Consider the following 20046-nt stretch of genomic DNA (forward strand, 5'->3'; position numbering starts at 1 on the left):
TTGCTGAAATCAAAAAAAGCTGCCGGCAAGGGGACTTGATGCTCTTGTTCGTCCAGGCAAGTGGAAAGTCTTCCATCACACTCCTGACCTGTGCCTTGTAGATGGTGGACAGGCTTTGGGGAGTCAGGAGGTGAGTTACTGTCCAGGAATTCCCAGCCTCTGACCTCTTGTTGGTATTTATATGGCTGATTCAGTTTCTAATCAATAGTAACCCCCCAGGATGTTGATGGTGGGGGTTTCAGTGATGGTAATGTCATTGAATGTCATAGGGAGACAGTTGGTTCCTCTGTTGGAAATGGTCAATGCCTGACATTTGTGTGACCTGAATATCACTGGCGCTTGCTGGGTCTGTACAGTTAAGATTGAGATGTCACTTACTCTAGCATCAGAGGGAAACGTGAACACTAAATTCTCCTGTTTGGTGTCCCAAACCGGACAGCATATCTCAGCACTGCTTTGATTTAAGTTTTATTTTTGTTCTATTAATAACAATTCTGTTAAACTTTACATGGTGCTGTGGTAGCTCATCCCTATTTGAATGATAAAAGGAAGCACTGTAATCAGGTTCAGCAATGAATTGGAATGGGGAAATTGCACACGAGGCTCCTATTCCAGAGTTGTATCCAGTCACAATTGTTGGAATTGCACACACATGGATGTCAGGTCAGACTTCAATTGAGCTTGGTTGTGATTTTCCCCTGACAGCCAAACAGCGATCAAAACTTACCCTTAAAGGCTTACCACTGAATAATGGCTATTTGGGCAAGGTATCTGCAGGTGCTTACCATCCATGGAGTCACACGTTAGCAAGAGTTGGTGTTTTCAGGGCAGAAAATTCTTGAAGGAGAAAAAAATATATGAAATTCCTTTAAAACCAGTCACTGCACCTTGTATCATAAAAAAAATTTCCCTCACAAGTTTTTCTCTAAGAACCTTAAACCATATCAGTTGTACACAATTCTCTTTCTGAAGCAATGGCAGATTACCTCTTTTGGAGCTCTTTGAAGAACGATTGTGAACCAGTGGGGTAGGGTGAGGGACTGCAGTTCAACTTTCCTCATATTTTGGTCTCTTTTACTCCCCTGTCCCACGCTTTTCCCTAGTAGATCTGGAATTCAAAAAGCCTAACCCGTGTCCTACCACTTGTTTGCCAACACACTACCAGCTAGGGAACCATTGCGTGTTTCTTAATACTGAAGTTGTCCACTAATCTAGATGACTTTTTCAGTCTTTAATTTCAGACAATTGCTGTCTTAAAGTTACAAACAGAATTTTTGTATCTTGATGTGATGAGCAAAAGTAATTTGCCATAGTACTTACTGATTTTTTTGTTTATTGTTTTTTCCCCTCAGGTTGAAAATGAAACCAATGTACTGCAGGATGGTTCTTTAATAGATCTCTGTGGAGCAACTCTACTGTGGCGCACTGCAGAGGGACTCGCTCACACTCCGACTGTTAAGCACCTGGAAGCCCTTCGTCAGGAGATAAATGCAGCCAGACCGCAATGTCCAGTTGGGTTTAATACACTTGCCTTCCCCAGTATGAAAAGGAAAGATGTGGATGAAAAACAACCATGGGTGTACCTTAACTGTGGACATGTACATGGCTATCATAACTGGGGAAACAAAGATGAGAGAGATGGAAAAGAGAGGGAATGCCCCATGTGCCGATCACTTGGCCCATACGTTCCTCTGTGGTTGGGGAGTGAGGCTGGATTTTATGTTGACGCAGGACCTCCAACTCATGCGTTCAGCCCTTGTGGACATGTGTGCTCAGAAAAGACTACCACTTACTGGTCTCAAATCCCTCTTCCTCATGGCACTCACACTTTCCATGCAGCCTGTCCTTTCTGCTCCACTCAGCTCACTGGGGAACAAGGATATGTTAGACTTATTTTCCAGGGACCTCTTGATTAAGGACGTGATTTTATTAACTGCAGGGGAAAACAGATAGTAGAAAGACATTTGATATCTTTGAGAATTATAAGCTAGTTTTCTATACTGAATTCCATGGGTTTGTTCTGTTCTGGAACATAACCTGAATTGTGTAGCTCTTCTTGAGGAAAGAGACCTCATTGTTTTGTGATGTTGCCTACAAGAACAGTTTTGATATGTTTGCATTTGTTAAACATAAGTATTTTGAAATACAGAAACTTCTTGCCCAAATATTTAAAAAAAAATTGACTCTCGTGTTGGAGCTCTTCACAAATGCAATACCAATTACAGATTTGAAGATTGTGTTGTTTTAATAAAATATGGAAGCATTTTTAGCTGATTCAACCTAATTTGTAATGGGCTGAATAAATCTAATGCAACTTGATGAGATACTCTATTAGTCATAAAAGCTGCAGTATGATCCAGTAAAATATACCTTGTTTCAACACCATTTGAAAAAAAGAATTGAATCCTAAAATTTAGGAACAATAGGTTTGGTGATTTATTACTTTGTTTTATCATTAAAAAGGTATTGCAAAGCACTTCCAGTATCTCTGTAAGGGGAGGCAGTAGTTTTTCTGTCTTGAGCAAAATAATCTCTGGCTTCCAAAGGAATATCAGCAGAGTTCAATTACTGGTAACAGTAAAGGATCTTCGATCAGTTAATTACAGTTGAGACCCAAGGTAGATGCATTTTCGCAAAGCCTCACATGTTTTCTTGTTCAGTATCAACAGGTTGGAGGTAAGAAATGATGTGAATTGGGCACATTGAATATTTTGCAGCTGTTTACTACAAAATAATAGGCCACTGTAATTTAATAACATAAAGCTAGCTCTGTGCAACTGTCTGCGTTTAACATCTCAGTAAAGGCAAGTGCTCCATGCCGTTGTGCCAAATTAACGTCTGACGTGCAGCACCACCTTGAATATCATTAATTGTTTACACAAGCTCACCTGCTAAACCCCTATCTCCCACCAATAACTGAGGATGTGTGAAGCTGGCTTATTTTACTGTATTGCAGCTTTCAAGTTCTTTAGGGTCTTTTGTACTAAATTATTGCCTGAAATGTATGTAGCTTTAGGTGTTTGTAGGGGATGCTTAGCATATGTGGAATGCTAACTTATAAAGTCTTGATTTTGTGGAGTAATATATAGGGATGTGCAAACTGCTCTCTGATTCTGGTCAACTAAATTGTACCTTGAGCAATTATATCTTGTCCCTTTAACTTTTTAGTATTATTGCTGGCTTTTAATTCAGTTTACTGTATATAATAAACCTTTCTTGTTACAAAACAAATTCTGGAAGAAAGAAGCTGGATATTGGTGTTAACGAACTAAATACTAATTAGCTCCTTGTTATCATGGTTGAGAGCCATTAGATATCTCTCAAAAACATGAGCTGATTTATTTGGTTAGTTTTATTTTTGTGTTCTCTACCTTTGACTCCTCATCCATTTCCCCACCCTCTCAATTTGCACCCACTGCAAAAAAAAAGGGACAAATGTGTAAATGTGGCCACTACATTGCCAGTTAATTGTAATGCAACATTTGATAGCTCTGGTGAATGACACTGACAGTGAGTGCATTAAACTGTCTCAGGGTTTAAGATGTGGATTCAGTACTAATTCATGAATTCTATTTGAGCAGATATTTGGTAAGTGATTCTATTCTATGTTGCATAAATATATGGATTTAAAAAAACAACATTGCAGTCATGCTTTTTTGTTCCTGTTGGAATCTTAAACTTTGACAGTACTATTAGGTAAATACATCTAGTTTTGGAGCTGCTGCTGGCTTGACAAAGTTCAACAAGCTGGTGGTCTCTTGCAGTTATATTATAATTGAACTCCACAATGCCGGTCTGTGGAGGGCAGCCTTGAGATGGCAAACATCAGCTTGCAAGTCAATCTGTGCTGCTTAAGTGAATCTTCTCGTAGCTGGTTTGACAAAGCATTAAATAGTGGAAATGGCTGCTACTGTGAATGGAGGGTGGTAATCCATGGAACTAGCTGCACTTGAAACAATACTCACCTTGTGACTTGGACACCAAGTTGGAAATATTGGATGTTGTCCAGTTGTAAGCAGGGATTGGCTGAGAGTACAATTGTCAAGTTTTGTATACAGGGGTCAGTGAATGTGAAGGAACCTTGGTACAGGAGGCTAATGGGCTGTGCTCGATGGCTGTTGGTTGACTCGTTTAAGGAAGATGTGGATTAGATTTCTTTTTACCACCCAAGTACACACACCATACAAGGAGATTACCACTCCCTGCACTCTTCCAACAAATTAGAGACTGTCAACTATTAAACAATTAGACTAGCTATGTTCCAGATATTGCATGTCTTTTATTCTTTGATAAGGGTAAGCTGAAGATTTTTACAAATGATGGGTGAATATTACTGAAATGCAATTTGGGGGATTTTGTTTGCCATTCAGCTTCATAAAATGAGTCTTTGGTAGATTTATTGTCTGTGAATTTGGGGTGATGATTTGATATCTTGCCGGTTAATCTGTGGTAAAGATTTTAATAAGTTCCCATCTGGATTTCATGACACCAAACTCTTTGCTTAACCAAAATCCTCTTCATTTTGATAGTTTTCAGACTGTTTGGCAGCCCTCTTCCCACAGCTTCAAACTCCTTCCACGTAAGTAAATAACGTGTATTTCCTCAGTCTGGTCCTACTCAACCACTTATTGCTTATGATGCAGCCTTCACATTGGAGAGATGATAGACACAATAAGGCTTTTCCAAATGCTTTTGTTCTGCCAGCAAATGTGATTCTGATCTCTCTGTGGCTGGCCATTTGGACTCCTTGTCCCTTACTCCATTCTACCCTGACCCTGCCAACTTTGACCTTTTACATGGTTTCAATCAAGCTTAAAACAGGCTTCAGAAATAGTGCCTCATTTTTCTCCTGGCTGCATGTAAATCTTTGGTATGAGTATTGACTTTAACAACTAAAGATCCTCACCATTTGAGTTCAAGCAGTGTTGTCCAATAGCCATATGTAGCTAATTGGAAATCCTGATTTGGATATTTACATTATTGATTTATGATTAGACACTGTACTTAGCCAGCAACGTCGACATCCCACGAATGAATAAAAAAGATCTCCTGTGTGGTGTTCTCCGCAATCACTCTGAAGTCAAAGATATTACTGCTTGCAACTGTTGAAGTGCCCTGGAGCTGCTTGACGACGTTCTGTGTCTGATAAATACATGTCTGAATTCCAAATGCCAGCGGAAGTTTTGCACTGAATGGTGATAAACATTTATTAAGTAAATTTACATTTACCTGTATTGTGTGTATGGTATCTTTCAATTAAAATTAATGCACAAGTTAAAACAGTGTCACTGTTGTAGCCATGCATCTGACCAGTCAGCAGTTTAGTGCTTCTACTATTCAGTTTAGCCGCAAAAGTCCAATTTTATTGCTTCTCACCAAAAAAATCCAAGATGCCACTGAATGTATTCCTGCAAAATACACACGAACTGACCAGACCAGTGAAGGGGCTGTGTTTCCCATTTTTTAACCAATATCTTGATTTTCATATTGCTATAGTTGTACTTGTTAGAGAGATGGGTCTGCATCGCAGCAACTCTTACTCTCTCTACTACTTGAAATGTTCCATCTTCAGTTGTTTGTATTTTGTTATAAAGTCCTTATTTGTTTTTTTTTTACATGATAGAGTATTTTTGGGCGTAGTGCATTTGCCAATTGAAGATGCTTTCGGGTGGAAATAAAAGTTACCAAATATAATCTTACAGTCCAACAACCACAACAACTTGTATCTATATAGCGCCTTTAATGTAATGAAACAATCCACGGTGCTTTACAGGAATGTTATAAAACAAAGTATGACACAGAGTCAGTTAAGGAGATATTAGGTCAGATGACCAAAAGTTTGGTCAAAGAGTTACCAGTAGGTTGTAAGAAATGTCTTAAAGGAGGAAATGAGATGGAGAGGTTCCAGAATTTTGGGCCTATGCATTTGAAGGTGTGTCCACCAATGGTGGAGCAATTAAAATTGGGGATGCACAAGAGGCCAGAATTAGAGGACCGCAGAGATCTCAAGGGCTATGGGGTTAGAGAGGAAGGGAGGTGCAAGACCACGGAGGGACTTGAAAGCAAGGATGAGAATTTTAAAAATCATGATGTTGCTTAACTGGGAGCCAATGTAGGTCACCGAGCACTAAGGCGAAAGGGGAACGGGACATGGTGTGAGTTAATACATGGGCAGCAGAGTTTTGACGATCTCATGTTTTGGGAGGATAGAATGTGGGAGACCAACAGGAGTGCATTGGAATAGTCAAGTTGAGTCTAAAGGTAATGAAGACATGAATGGCCAATTGCGATTACCTGAAGATTTACGGTTTGTAGCACAGAAACCCACTTGTATGTTTGTTTAAACTAAAAGAAAGCTCTTAACCCCCAAAGTGTTTACGGTTTTTTGTATAGTATCGAAACCCAACTCAATACCTTGCACTTAAATTTAAAAACGTGGAATTTTTTTTTATATGCAGCTACAACGATTATTCACAATGCTTCCAACAATTGACCATTTGAAACACATAGTTATTTTAACAGCTCTTGCATGATTTAAAACAATTCTGAAATTGGTGTAGGATACCGGGGACTCTTTAAGGACTAATAAAATTTGTGAAAAATTTGCAGAGCTACAGGGAAAAAGGCTGGGGAGCAGGACTTGGCGAGTTGCTCTTCCAGAGGGCTGGCATGGTGTCAGGAAGATATAATAATTTTCATAATGTTATTGGAATTTATTGTAGAGTAATAGTGGGATCTGCGTCTATGGCTGTGTGTGTGTGACTTAATTGAATTAAAGGCAGCTGGTCTGAAGGCTGTGATGTATCAGAAGATAAGTTAGGTTTGAAATGTTAAGTAGGTAAACATGGGTGAAGTTTTAGGATGTGAGGAACATTTGCATTTTTAAATAAACCAGACTAGCTAGAATTCAAAAGAGGGGGTGAATTGTTTCACCTAGCCAGGAGAAGTTCAGAAACAGTGTGTTTATTTTTTCCAAAGATTACTAATAAAATTGGTAGTATGATAGATTTTGACTATTAGGTAAAGTCCAAAGACATAATGAGACAATGGGAATTTGCATTCAAAGCAGAATTCTGTATAACAGAGATGAGGTGTGTAGGAAAAAGGGCATTCTAAGATCTGACAAGCGTGAAAAGCCTTCAGCATCTAAGCCTCAGGCTGCTGTCCAAAGAAACTGAGGTTAAAAAAACTCACTTTGAATTCAACTGTTCAGGGTATCATGTTACTTTGCTGAGGTCTTTAAAATCTGTGTTTTACTGTTGCCTTATCGGAGGTGTAACTGGGAATTAGATTAACTAGGGGAGTTAGGAGTTAACATAGTAGTAATTTGTAAACCGATGTAAGTGTAAAATCATTTTTAAAAATTTAATTTAATTTAGTTTTGTAAGATACCTATAAGACTTGGTAATCTTATTACTACTGAATTCAAGGCATGCATCTCAAAATATATACAAATTGCAAAACAGTTGTGGCAGTTGTTTCAAGTTTCCCTTTGGGATTTGAGCAGCTCAGCATTTACCATCCACCTGGGATGACACATGGACATGATGGGCCAAATGATTTCCATCCTGTAACCATCCTATGATTCTCTAAACCCAGATTTGCACTGTTTGAGATACAGTTGATTCTCTTATGGAGAAGTTTTTAAATTAGAGTTGACCAATGATGCTGGTTTGTTTGGGGATATTCATGTATTTTTTTTTAATTGAAATTGATCAATGTCAAATGACTGCATTTGAAGAAATGTAAAAATAAAAATATCCCATTGTCATACTGCTCTTTCCAAATGTTTGATCAAGTTTTATAAATAAACATTTAAAAAGCCCAGAACTCATCCATTGATTCTGGAACGAGCAATGGATAGAAAAATTGCTACTGTGATGTAACTGAAGGCTTAATATTAGGTGAAATACTCTTAGAATTGTAAATTGAGGATGACTTGGTTAAAGAGTGAAGGAAAAACCAATTGAGGTTTATAGAGAAAACCAGGAGAGCTTCTGAAAGAATGGAAGAAGCAGAGTATATACAGGTCACATAAGAAGGTTACAAGATTGTAAGGGGAAAAGGCCAAAAGTAGTGGAGGCAAATAGCTGAGATTCTTTCGGAAGGAAATCAGACACAGGGGAAAAGGGAATAGAAAGAAAAGCTGAAAGGCTAGGATGAGGCAGATGGAATGGGAGGAGGCCCATGTGGAGCATAAGCACCAGTACAGATTAGTTGAGCTGAATGGCTCATTTCTATGCTGTGCATTCTATGTAAAAGGAAAGGCTGACAGGAAAAATATTTTTCAAGGATCAGGAGAGCTTAAGACAAATACCACATTTTTCTGATGTATGCTGTCAGCATACGAGAACATGGAAGCAGAAAATCTTCTAAAGTTACATGTAGTGTTAAAAACTTTTTGAATTTGGTAGGAAATGTTATTGTAGTTTTTTTTTTGTCTTTTGTCTTTCAGTATCAATTTGTGCAATATTTCTAAAGTGCCTGTCAGGTGTTGCTTCAGTAAACCTGCTGTATTACAGTGTTGTGTAAGTCACTCATGTTTAGGCTTCTGTGGAACTGCAATAATAATCAGGAACCACTGCACAAACCACAGCAACTCTCCTCGTCAAATAAATTGCACTCCAGAAATGATGAGGGTGCATTTAAACTCAAGTGACAAAGGGTCATCGACCTCAAACGTTAACTCTGTTCCTCTCTACAAATGTTGCCTGACCTGCAGAGTAGTTCCAGCATTTTCTGTTTTCAAAATGGTTTGCCAAGAACTGTAATAGTTCCTAATTATCTGACTAGGCAATTTTTTTTTTTTTTTGCGTAATGCATCACGTGACAGTTTGAAATATATTTAGAAATAATTGCAGATGAATCATCGTTACTCAACTTTTTCAATAATCATCACTACTGCATTATAGTAGATTTATCAGCTTGCTGTTCTGAAAGATATCAAATTAGTGACTTCAGTCTGCTTGCTGTGCACACAGGGATCAGGCAAGTCCCTGTATGAAACATCAACAATTCATTATCTTCTCCATGAAAGCTGATAAACAGGCAGAAGGAGAAGTGGGATTTATCCACATTGCTGGATTCCTGCAGACGTAGTGCACCATGGACTACACGTGCACGTTAGCCCTGTGATCCTAGTCAGGAACCTGCTCTGTTTCCCAACAGGAACATTCAATGTTCAGCTTGTTTGTATCCACAGGCAGAGGTCACACAAGTTTGTACCCAGTTCCCTGTTAGTAGCCATGTTGCATGTATACTGCATCCAAGCCCTTGGTACCCTCCCTGTTTCACCCAGGTACTTGGCTGGTAGGCTGGCTCAGGAACCTAGACAGGAATCTGGGTACTGGTTCAGAGCAGCAATAAAGCCAGAGCCATACAACAATCAGAGTTCTCAGAGCAAAGGATTAGCACCTTGAAACAAATTCTACTGTCTAGTTAGGCCAGGAGGAGTCCTTCAGTACAGCCCAGAGAAAGTGTCCACATTTGTTCGCATTTGCTGCACACTGTACAATCCTGCAATATAACAGAGGTGGAAGAAATGAAGGAAGATGATGAAGGGGTAGAGGAAGAGGAGGATGTTGTGGAAGTATATTTTGGAGCAGTAAGCTAAACTATTTTTTTCGATTGTTGTTGCTCTTCATAATCTTCGCAGTAGTACAGGAACACCCAACAAGGTTATAGTGTTATGAAGTCATTGAAATGGTGCATGTAAGAATTGGGACATGTTGATGGAGGGAGCCTTGGTCCTTTAGGGAGGGGAGGGATAGGTACAGCAATAATGCAAGCTGCCAGAGCTGTGAGGCAGCAAATTATTGAGAACATTCTCTGAAACTATCCCCCCCTCCCTAAGGGACCAGCTCGGGCAATTGGGAACTGTAAGTCTAGTTCTGGAGGTTTCTGAGTGAGCACGTATGATCTAGTGCTCTGCCCTATGTCTCAATCAACCATCAATGTTTATTCTTACATCAGTCTCTCCCCATTATTGATTGCAAGCAGCAATTAAGAACATAGGAAGGCATGCAGTTAGAGTTTGATTGGCCAACAAACTCATTTACCCAAGACATAAAGGTGGCGACGAGGATAAACAACAAAAGTAAATAAATTTCAAGACGGGTGAGCAAAGTATTGGAAAGAGCACCTTGTACCTTGTAAAATAGGCAACAGCCGGCAATCAGAGTAGAAAGCAGTGCTGCAGTTAAAAAAATTTTTAAAACCCTGCAGAATCGCAATTGTGGGGATCCCACCAAAACGTAAAGAGCGTGAAACCCAGCAGAGAAAAGCCGACAGCTGCAGAGACAGTTTAAAAAAAAAAAGGTGACTGCTCTTATAGCAGCAATGCATTTAAACTGGTAAATACATGAAAAATGGCTCTGGGCAGAAAATTATAAGAGACCCCAGAGAGAGGGTGACTCTGTGGTAAGCCAAACACCTAAATTTGTCATTTACCTGGAAAGCCTATCGGAAGTGCAGTCCCCTTGCAGTCATTCACGATGTCGCAGTTCGGGCGTGTCGATCATAAGACCATAAGACATAGGAGCAGAAATTAGGCCATTTGGCCCATCGAGTCTGCTCCGCCATACAATCATGGCTGATAAGTTTCTCAACCCCATTCTCCTGCCTTCTCCCTGTAACCTTTGATCTCCTTACCAATCAAGAACCTATCTATCTCGGTCTTAAATACACTCAATGACCTGGCGTCCACAGCCTTCTGTGGCAATGAATTCCATAGATTCACCACTCTCTGGCTAAAGAAGTTTCTCCTCATCTCTGTTCTAAAAGGTCTTCCCTTTAATCTGAGGCTGTGCCCTCGGGTCCTAGTCTCTCCTACTAATGGAAACATCTTCCCCACGTCCATTCTATCCAGGCCTTTCAGTATTCTGTACGTTTCAATCAAATCCCCCCTCATCCTTCTAAACTCCATCAAGTATAGACCCAGAGTCCTCAAACATTCCTCATATGTTAAGCCTTTCATTCCTGGGATCCATTCGACCCCATTTCAGATGACTGGTCTCAGTATGTCAAATGCCTAGTGTTTTATTTTACCGCTAGCGACATCTCAGGGAGGAGAAGAAGAGGGAGATTCTTTTGCCCTTATGCAGGAGTAAAACATACGGGCTGATCCGCAGCCTCACATCACCTAGCGCCCCAGACTCAAAGACTTTCGACAAGCTAATAAAAATTGTACAGAGCCACCTGAGGCCAAAGCCCTCAGTTACTATGCAGCGCTTCAAGTTCAGTCCAAGGAACAGGCTTCCAGAGGAGACAATCGCTAACTATGTGACTATTTTAAAGGCATTAACTGAGCATTGCGAATTCGGAACATCCATTAGTGATATGTTGAGAGACCGGCTGATTTGCGGGATTGGAGATGATACTATCCAAAGGTGTTTGCTAGCCAAACCTAGCCTAGACTTCAATTAGACATTAGAATTAGCTACCGCGATGGAGAGTGCAGTTAAAAATTCCGAAGTTATAAAAGATACACAAAATGGCGCCATCCATCTGTTCGAGCGGGATAATCCAGCAACTAAAGGCGTGAAAACTTCGGACCCGAGACCCAAGATTGAGGAATTGTTTTCAAAGTTGGCAGGAGGCACCACATATTGGAAATTAGACATGAACCATGCCTACCAGCAGGTAGAGTCAGAAAAGGACTCTAGGGAATTCGTCACCGTTAATACACACCGAGGATTGTATCAATACACACATCTACCCTTCGGGGTCTCCTCGGCGTGCACTATTTCCCAAGGAATGATGGAAAACTTGCTCCAAGGATTGCCCCAGGTTAATGTTTACTTGGATGACGTATTGGTCACGGGGCTGACCGACGATGAACACTTAGCAAATCTAGAAGAGGTGTTCAAACGCTTCGCACAAGCAGGGGTACGTTTAAAATGAGAGAGGTGCCTGTTCCAAGCTAAGGAGGTAGTTTACTTGGGCCACAAGGGGGTGAAGGCCGTTATTAGCTGAGCTACAAAGCGCTCACCTGGGCATTAGCAGAATGAAGATGCTCGCACGCAGCTATTTGTGGTGGCCAGGCATGGACTTGGATACAGAAACCTTGGTCAAGAGCTGTCCTCAATGTCAGCAAAAGCTCCCTCCCCCCTTAGCTCCATTGCACCCATGGGAATGGCCAGGGCGACCATGGGTGCGTCTCCACGTCGATTACATGGGACCCTTCTTGGGCACAATGTTCCTTTTACTGATTGACTCCCGCTCCAAATGGATGGACGTCTATGAAGTCCAGACACACACATCGGCTGCCACCATAGACTGTTTGCGGCAGAGTTTTTCGGTGCATGGGTTGCCAGAGATCCCTGTGTCTGACAACGGGACCGTTTTTACCAGCGGGGAGTTCCGCAGGTTCACAATCCTTAACGGCATTACCCATATCAAAACCTCACCCTACCACCCAGCGTCGAACGGCATAGCTGAGCAGGCAGGCCAAACCTTTAAATCCGGGGTGAAAAAAAATGGAAGGGGATTCCATCAGCATGAGATTGTCCCGGTTCTTGTTTGCATACCGGACCACGTCACACATGACTGGCATTGCCCTGCAGAACTACTAATGAAGAGACATCTCTGCACCCACCTGACCCTTATCTGGGCGAATTTAGAGGGGAGGTTGGAGAAAAGCCAAGAGGTGCAGAAGACCAGGCACGATGGTCATGGTCGTGAAAGAACTTTCATGGTGGGAGATGCGGCCCTCGCAAAGGACTTTGGAGATGGGGCCCAATTGGCTGTTAGGCGAGGTGAGTGCAGTAACTGGTCCCCTCTCCTCTAATGTATTGGTAAATGGCCAAATAATTAGACAACGCGTGGAACATCTCCACAAAAGAACGCCAGTCCCACAGAAGAAATGCAGTCTTCACCTACCCTTGAGTCTGTGCTGCATGTAGAGGACAGGTCACACGATTTGGAAGCACCAGTGGGGCCTATGGGAGCTGAGGGGGTCGGGGAGACAAACCTGCCAATTTCCACTGAGGAACCTAGTGGACAATTGTCCCCTGAAAAGGAGGTCTCAGAAAAACCAGCCAAGGTTGTTGAACTGAGATGCTCAACACGTCCGAGAAAGCCTCCTGAGATACTTCACCTGTAAATAGTTACTGTGTAATTAATTGATGTGTTTTAAGCTTGTTAGCTGTACTTTTAAGTAAAGGGGGGTGGGAATGTGGTAAAGTGTGGTACTCTGTTCCTTTAAGAGAATGCAAGTGTGCTGATCATGTGACAGCCCTGACGAATCACTGTACAGCTCGGGCAACTGGGAACTGTAAGTTTTTAGTCTTGGAGGTTTCTGAGTGAGCACATATGATCTGGTGCTCTGCCCCATGTCTCAATAAACCGTTACTGTTTATTCTTATATCAGTCTCTCCCCATTATTGATTGCAAACAGCAATTGAGGAGAACATAGGAAAGTGTGCAATTAAAGTTCAAATGGCCAACGAACTCATTTACCCAAGACATAAAAGTTTTCCTTGGAGAAAAGGCTGAAAGGAGGTTTGGTAAAGTTATTCAAAAGCACGAGGGGTCTGGATGGAGTAGATAGGGAAAAACTGTACCCACTTGTGAAAAAAATGAGAACGAGAGGGCACAGATTTAAAGTACTTGGCAAAAGAAGCAAAAATGATATGAGAAAGCTTTTTCACACAGTGAGTGGTTAGGGCCTGGAATGCACTGCTTGAGAGTGTGGTGGAGGCAGCTTCAATCAAAGCATTCACCAGGGAATTACACTGTTATCCGAAAAAGAAGAATGGTCAGGGTTGTGGCGAGAAGGCGGGAGAATAGCACTAAAGGAATTGTTCAGCCGGAGACCCGGTGCAGCAATGGTGGGCCTTCTGTACTGTAACAATTCCGTGATTCTGCGATGGGCACCTTTCAGAACCTCAGGGAGTCACCAAGTGCTTTGCAATGTAGTCACTGTGATAATGTGGGAAACGCGGCAGCCAATTCGCACAGAGCAAGATTGCTGTTTGTGATCAATGTGATAATGACCAGGGCATTATCCATGATCTTAATTGAAAGATATATATTGTTTGGAACAGTGGGGAAAGAGCTCCCCTTAAAATAGTGCCGTAGGACCTTTGGCATCCACCTGAGAGAACAGAAAGGGCCCCAGTTAAACACCTCCAGATGGCAGTGCAGCACTCCCTCAGTAATTCAGTGGGAGTGTCAGTGGTCAAGTCTCTGGACAACCCTCTGACCCAGGGCAGACACTGCCAGGAACTGAACTACACCTGACACCAAATGGTCATTGTGAGTCAGATTTGATACAAGTTTAACATTATCCCTGCTTTTCGGTTCTATCCCTGCAGAAGTGAGCCTCGATGGTTTGAGTTTCTTTATTTTTATGTTCTTATTCACCCGCCTTTGTTGATGATTTGTGAATGTACCTTCCCCATGCTCAGCAGACACAGGCCTGCGCCTCTCTGATTGGCCGGCTCCGGCTGTCCGTCAGGCTGAGTCACGTGGTGATCACACTCCGCCCCGCCGCCCCCCCCATCGCGCGGTGTGTGCCGGGCCAGGCCGGGAGGCTGGGAGGACTGATGGTGGCTCCAGGCGGCAGCGCCGGTGTTGAAGCGGCGGCGGCGGCGGCAGCGGGTGAGGCGCTCGGTGTCTCCGGGGGGTGAGAGAGTGAGGGGAGCCGGGAGCCGAGCGGGGTTGCAGGGGCAGCCGGGCTGTGACGGCGGTTTAGTTGCCGCTCCTAGGGGAAGCTGGAGCCCGGGCTCCGGGTCGGCCTAGGCCGGGGTTTGTGTTGCTGCGGCTCCGGGGGCAATGTCAGCGGGGCCGGCTTCCAGATTCCGGCGGCCTGAGGCAGTGCCCTTTACCGTGACACAATAACCAAGCGGCTGCTGAATGTTAGACACGCACCAGGGTCACAGAATCAACAGAGAGCGGCCACTCGGCCCACCTAGTCTGTACTAGCCCCCTCCCCCCGCTGACTGGCTCCTGTGTATGATTCTCCATGTCGTGGCTCCAGCAAAGGTATCCCATACCATGGGGAGGTGTCACTATGATCTGCCTGAGTCGGTCATTCTTTGTTGCTGATTTATGGTGACTTTTATTTTGGCTGATCATCTTAGCAATTCACAGACTGCCACAGTGCAGAAGGACTTTGGTCCATCCTGCCTCTGCTGGCTCTTTTAAAGAGCTATCCAATCAGTCTTGCTCCTGTGCACCCCCGCCCTCATTTGCCCATAGCTCGGCATATTAAGTTCCTTCAAGTGTCTATAGGGTTGCTGCTTCCAGCACATTTTTCAGGCAGTGAATTCCAGATCATGATAGCTCAGACATTGTGTCCACTCGGTCTGAGTGCTTGTTTGCCAATTACATTAGCAGAAACGATAACGGAACTATTTCTAATGCAGACCCTTAAAAAAAAAGGACTTCAGAGTATAGGTGTTCATGACTGTACTTTGCTCTCATATAGAATTCAGTTATTTTGCTTCTAGGTTCTAATTTTGCTTTTGAACAAGGCACAGAGGCCAAGTTAATGTTACCTTTGTCCTACGTGCTGCAGAATGCTTAAAGATTTTTGATTGTGTGTAACGCAGGTCATTTTTGAGTTGACTTTGTGTTTGTGACCAAGCCCCACAATGATTTATTAGGGCAGGTAACCAAAAGCTTGGCCAAAGAGGTAGGTTTTCAGGAGCATCTTAAAGGAGGAAAGCAAGGGAGAGGTTTAGAGAGGGAATTCCAGAGTTTTGGGCAGAGGCAGCTGAAGGCTCAGCACTGATAGTGGAATGATTAAACACTGAGATACTTGAGAGCCCAGATTTGGAGGATTGCAAAAATCTTGGAGGGTTCTATGGCTGGAGGGGGGATGGAGGGCCACGGATGGATTTGAAAACGAGGAAGAAAATTTTAAAATTGAGGCATTGCTTCACCAGGAGCCAGTATAGGTCAGTGAGCACAAGTGATAGGTGAATGGGACTTGGTGAATGTTTGGACATGGGTAACTGAGTGCCGGGTGACCTCAAGTTTATAGACAGTAAAAAGTGGGAGGCTGGCCAGGAGTTTGTTGGAACAGTCAAGTCTAAGGTAAGAAAGGCATGGAGAAGGGCTTCAGCAACTGGTGAGCTGAGGCTGGAAGGGAGTTGGATGGTGTTCAGAGTTGGAAGTAGGCTGTTTGGTGATGGTGCAAATATGTGGTTCAAATATTCGCTTAATCAGTTAATGTAGCCTAAACTTGTGACCATTGAATATTTTAGTGCCTGGAAATGTTTTTGTTGGAACACAGGTTAAAATGGACCTTTTTTGTTTTGAGTTTTGATAAAAGTAAACATAGCTGGTCTATATAGACTTTTCCTTTAAAAATAATTGGCAAAGGCACAATGGGCCAATTGGCTGCCCTCTGTGCTGGATCATTCAAAGATGTTGATCCTGTGATAATCCTTTTTATGTTAATGCAACCTTGAGGTGAATATATTAATCAAAATTTATATTGCATGTGATGCCATCTTGGATTTTTTCATGATTATAGATGGGAGCAGTTGATGGACATAAATAAAGTAGTTGTGTTCAGCGCACATTTCAGATTAACATATGCATTTTGATGCCCAATTTGAAGTATCAGCAATATGATGAGCCATGCCGATATGTTTGGCTTATGTGACTGCGCATTATAAAATATATGCAGCTCCTCTGTATGGATTGTTCATGTAGCTAGCTTGCCCTGATCACAGCCTGACATGTACCTCCTGTGGTTGAGGTAGAATGTTGGTAATGTGCAGCTCCCTATCAATGCTGTTTAGCAAGTTGCCAGAATCTATGTGGCACAATCACAGGAACAACTTGGACTGGGCTGGTTCAGGTAGCTGAGTGAGAGGAGATACAGCAGTGTAGCAAGCCTCAGTCACTCTATGGAGCTAGCTTTGATATGATTCTTAATAAGTTATTCATTTATTGAAATTCTGCCAATGTTTTCCATAATATGATGACTTGTCAAAGGTGCAGTAAGAGATGGAATTATGCCCTCAGTCTGCCATTGTGGTCAGAGATTTTTTGTGTTCTGAAGAAAGAGTCAGCATCTCTATACTCTCCTCTCAACCAGTGCCTCTTATTCCCAATATCATCCTGTGAATCTCTTCTCCTTGGTCCTGACATCCTTCCTAAAGAAAGGCATCCAAACAGAGCAACATATTTGCACTGTGACTTAATGAATGATTTGTATCAATGCAGTATTGTAACTAAGGATTTGTATAGGTTCAGCATTACTACTTATTGTTTGCATTAGTGCTCTATGCCCATATTTAATACCCCATGTGCTTTTTAAAACAGTCTTACCAATCTGTCACTCCAGTGAAAGGTTTTTTTTTACCTGAACCCTCTGCTACTTTTCAAGTTTTGCCCCTTTAGAGTATATATCCTCCCTATTCTTCTTTGTAAAACATATCACTTCATGTTTTTCTACATTTTGTTTTGTAAGATATTTATCTGCCTGACTGGCTGAGGTCTCAGTATCTTCCGGAAATTGATTACAATCCTCTTCAATTAACCACATTTTTTATTTGTGTGACATCTGAAAATTTTGATATTCATCACTAAATCCCCAAGTTCAGGTTATTGATATATGTATAATGAGAAGAGGAATGGTCCCAACGCTGACCCTTGGGATATACCACTGCTTGCTTAGATGAAATACTAGCATTGTCACAGCTTACAGCATACATACTGAAAATTTGCTGATGGTTAAATTACTATTCTTCTGGTTTTTGCTTTCAGTTTGGGTGATACTGTTTCATTTTTAGTACATTGGGGAGCTCTGTACCTTACAACAGCTTAGCTTGGCATGAATGTGGCTTTTGTTCATTATTACGGGTATGCTAAGACCCAAAAATCTTACGCATTATGTTTCTGAAATGAAAGGTAACTTTCATGAAATGAAAGGTAAACAGAATTACAGAAAATTTAATGTTTAGATTGACTTTTTGATACTATTATGTGTTTAGCGACACCAGGAGATTTTGTTTTCAGTGGCCTGTTGTAGAATGTGGTGCTATAAATGTGCTTCATTAAGATACTAAATCTGATTTGTTGTTTGATGTAAGATGAATACACAAACTTGCCAGTGTTTGTTTGGACAGGTAGTGAAGGAACCAACAGGCTCCTGAACAAGTTATTGTAACCCTCCTGGATGTTCACAAAAGCCTATTCTCAGATACCGAGACAAGTTCAGTTTGGTGTAGTCCACAAGTGCTTTCTTTCTTCCAGTTTCTGATTGCAAAATGGAAAGAAAAGGTCAATAGGCATTAACGTACCTTTAATGGTTTTTGGTTCTTAAGAAGAGGTCCTGGAGAAGGTGCAAAAAAGTTTTACCAGGATGATACCAGAACTGAAAGGACATAGCTAACACACAATATTGAACAGGCTTGGGGCAATTTTCTCTAGAAAAGAGGAGGCTGAGGGCTGACCTGATAGCTATTTAAGATTATGAAGGGCTTTGATAAGAGTTCACTTAGAGAAGATGTTTCCACTTGCAAGCAAGATCAAGACTGTGGGTCATAAATATAAGAGACCCACAAATAAATCCAATAGGAAATTCAGGAGAAATTACTTTACTCAGAAACTGGTGAGAATGTGGACTTCCAAAGGGAATAGTTTAGGCAAATAGTGTAGATGTATTTAAGGGGAATCTGAAATGAGAGGGAAAGGGATGGAAGAACGAAGTAGCGTGGGAGGGGATTCATGTGGAGCATAAACACCAGTACAGACCAGTTGGATGAAATGGCCTTTTGCTGAGCTGTAAATACGATGTAATAAGGTAACCCTAAATTCTGCTGGAAAAACTCAGCAGGCCTGACAGCACCTGTGGAGAGAAAGGCAGAGTTAACAGTTAAAGTATTAACGAGTCAATAGAAGAAGAGTCATACGGACTCGAAACGTTAATTCTGTCTTTCTCTCCACAGATGCTGTCAGACCTGCTGAGTTTTTCCAGCAGTTTTTGTTTTTGTTCCAGATTTCCAGCATTCGCAGTATTTTGCCCTTAACACTAAATTTTGTCTTAGATAAACTGATTTCATATGAAGTTATGTAAATATATGCATACTGTACTGCAAAATAAGAAATTGGATGCCAAACAAACATGATTTGAATTCAGCTTAAGTTGTAATGTTGTAAAGATATGTGCCCCAAATCTCATTAAATATCTATTGATGTTTTTTCCTGTTGCCTGCTAATGGAGGAGTAAGATGTAAAAATAAAATAAGGCTATAATTATAGTATAGGTTGCCTAATTGCGGTGTAAATACAAACTCTGAAACCCTAAGCTAGTATTTGTTTTCTGTTTTTTTTAAGTCAATGCTACATTGAGTTTGATTCACTTTCTGGTTGTTTCAGTTTGCCTGGTACTGAAACAGCGTAAGGCAACTTGTTTAAAAGAGGTACACAGCTCTTTAAGCTTGTAATCTAGACCAGCGAATCACTTGCATCCTCTATGTCTTCCCTTTCACGTGTGGCATTCACTTGTGTTCATTCACTCTCCCTAGATTTGCATTTGCTGTGGGATGCTTGTGAAGTTGGGATTGTGATTTTTCTCCCTGTCCATCAGCAATAAAATGAGTTAATGGCAAAGCAGAGTGAACTGAAATAGCCAGGTGGTAATTCCCTGCTGAAAGACAATTTATATAAATAACTTAAACCGAGACACAAAGGGGGTAATAAAGTTTGCTGATGGTAGCAAATATGAGGGCATGGTAAACTGTGGGTAAGAGTGAAAGATTGTGGGAGGACAGACTGGTTAGTGGGGTGAATGGGTATATGGCAGATGCAGAGAAATATTAGTCAATACATTTTGATATAGGGAAAGCATCTATACGAATGGGGAAACCTTGATTTGATTGCAGATACATGTAATTGTAAAGGTGAGAGTGCAAATAGAAAAAGTCAAGTTTAAATGAGATTCGAGATTTTATATTTGCGTCTGTTTGACAATAAGTACAAGGAAGTTTTCCAAGACATTGGTTAACAGCCAATTATAGGAATGCTATGAGATTCATGGAAAATGTAAAGCTTCACAAGAATGACACCTGGGATGAAAGTTGAGGG

The 20046-nt window shown here is 41.6% G+C and overlaps 1 protein-coding gene across 8 annotated transcripts in view; it reads left to right on the forward strand.

Annotated features, from left to right (window-relative positions):
* Positions 1 to 3638, forward strand: part of peli1b (pellino E3 ubiquitin protein ligase 1b) — a 38240-nt gene extending 34602 nt beyond the window's left edge. For all 8 annotated transcript variants that reach the window (XM_078556537.1, XM_078556538.1, XM_078556534.1 and 5 more), the window contains one exon: positions 1353 to 3638. In XM_078556537.1, the coding sequence (XP_078412663.1) occupies positions 1353 to 1916 (564 nt within the window). In that variant the 3' untranslated portion in view covers positions 1917 to 3638. The remainder of the gene's footprint in view (positions 1 to 1352) is intronic.
* The last annotated feature ends 16408 nt before the right edge of the window (positions 3639 to 20046 follow it).

This window comes from Cetorhinus maximus, chromosome 14 (assembly GCF_964194155.1).
Source record: "Cetorhinus maximus chromosome 14, sCetMax3.hap1.1, whole genome shotgun sequence".
Classification (NCBI taxonomy): Eukaryota; Metazoa; Chordata; class Chondrichthyes; order Lamniformes; family Cetorhinidae; genus Cetorhinus; species Cetorhinus maximus.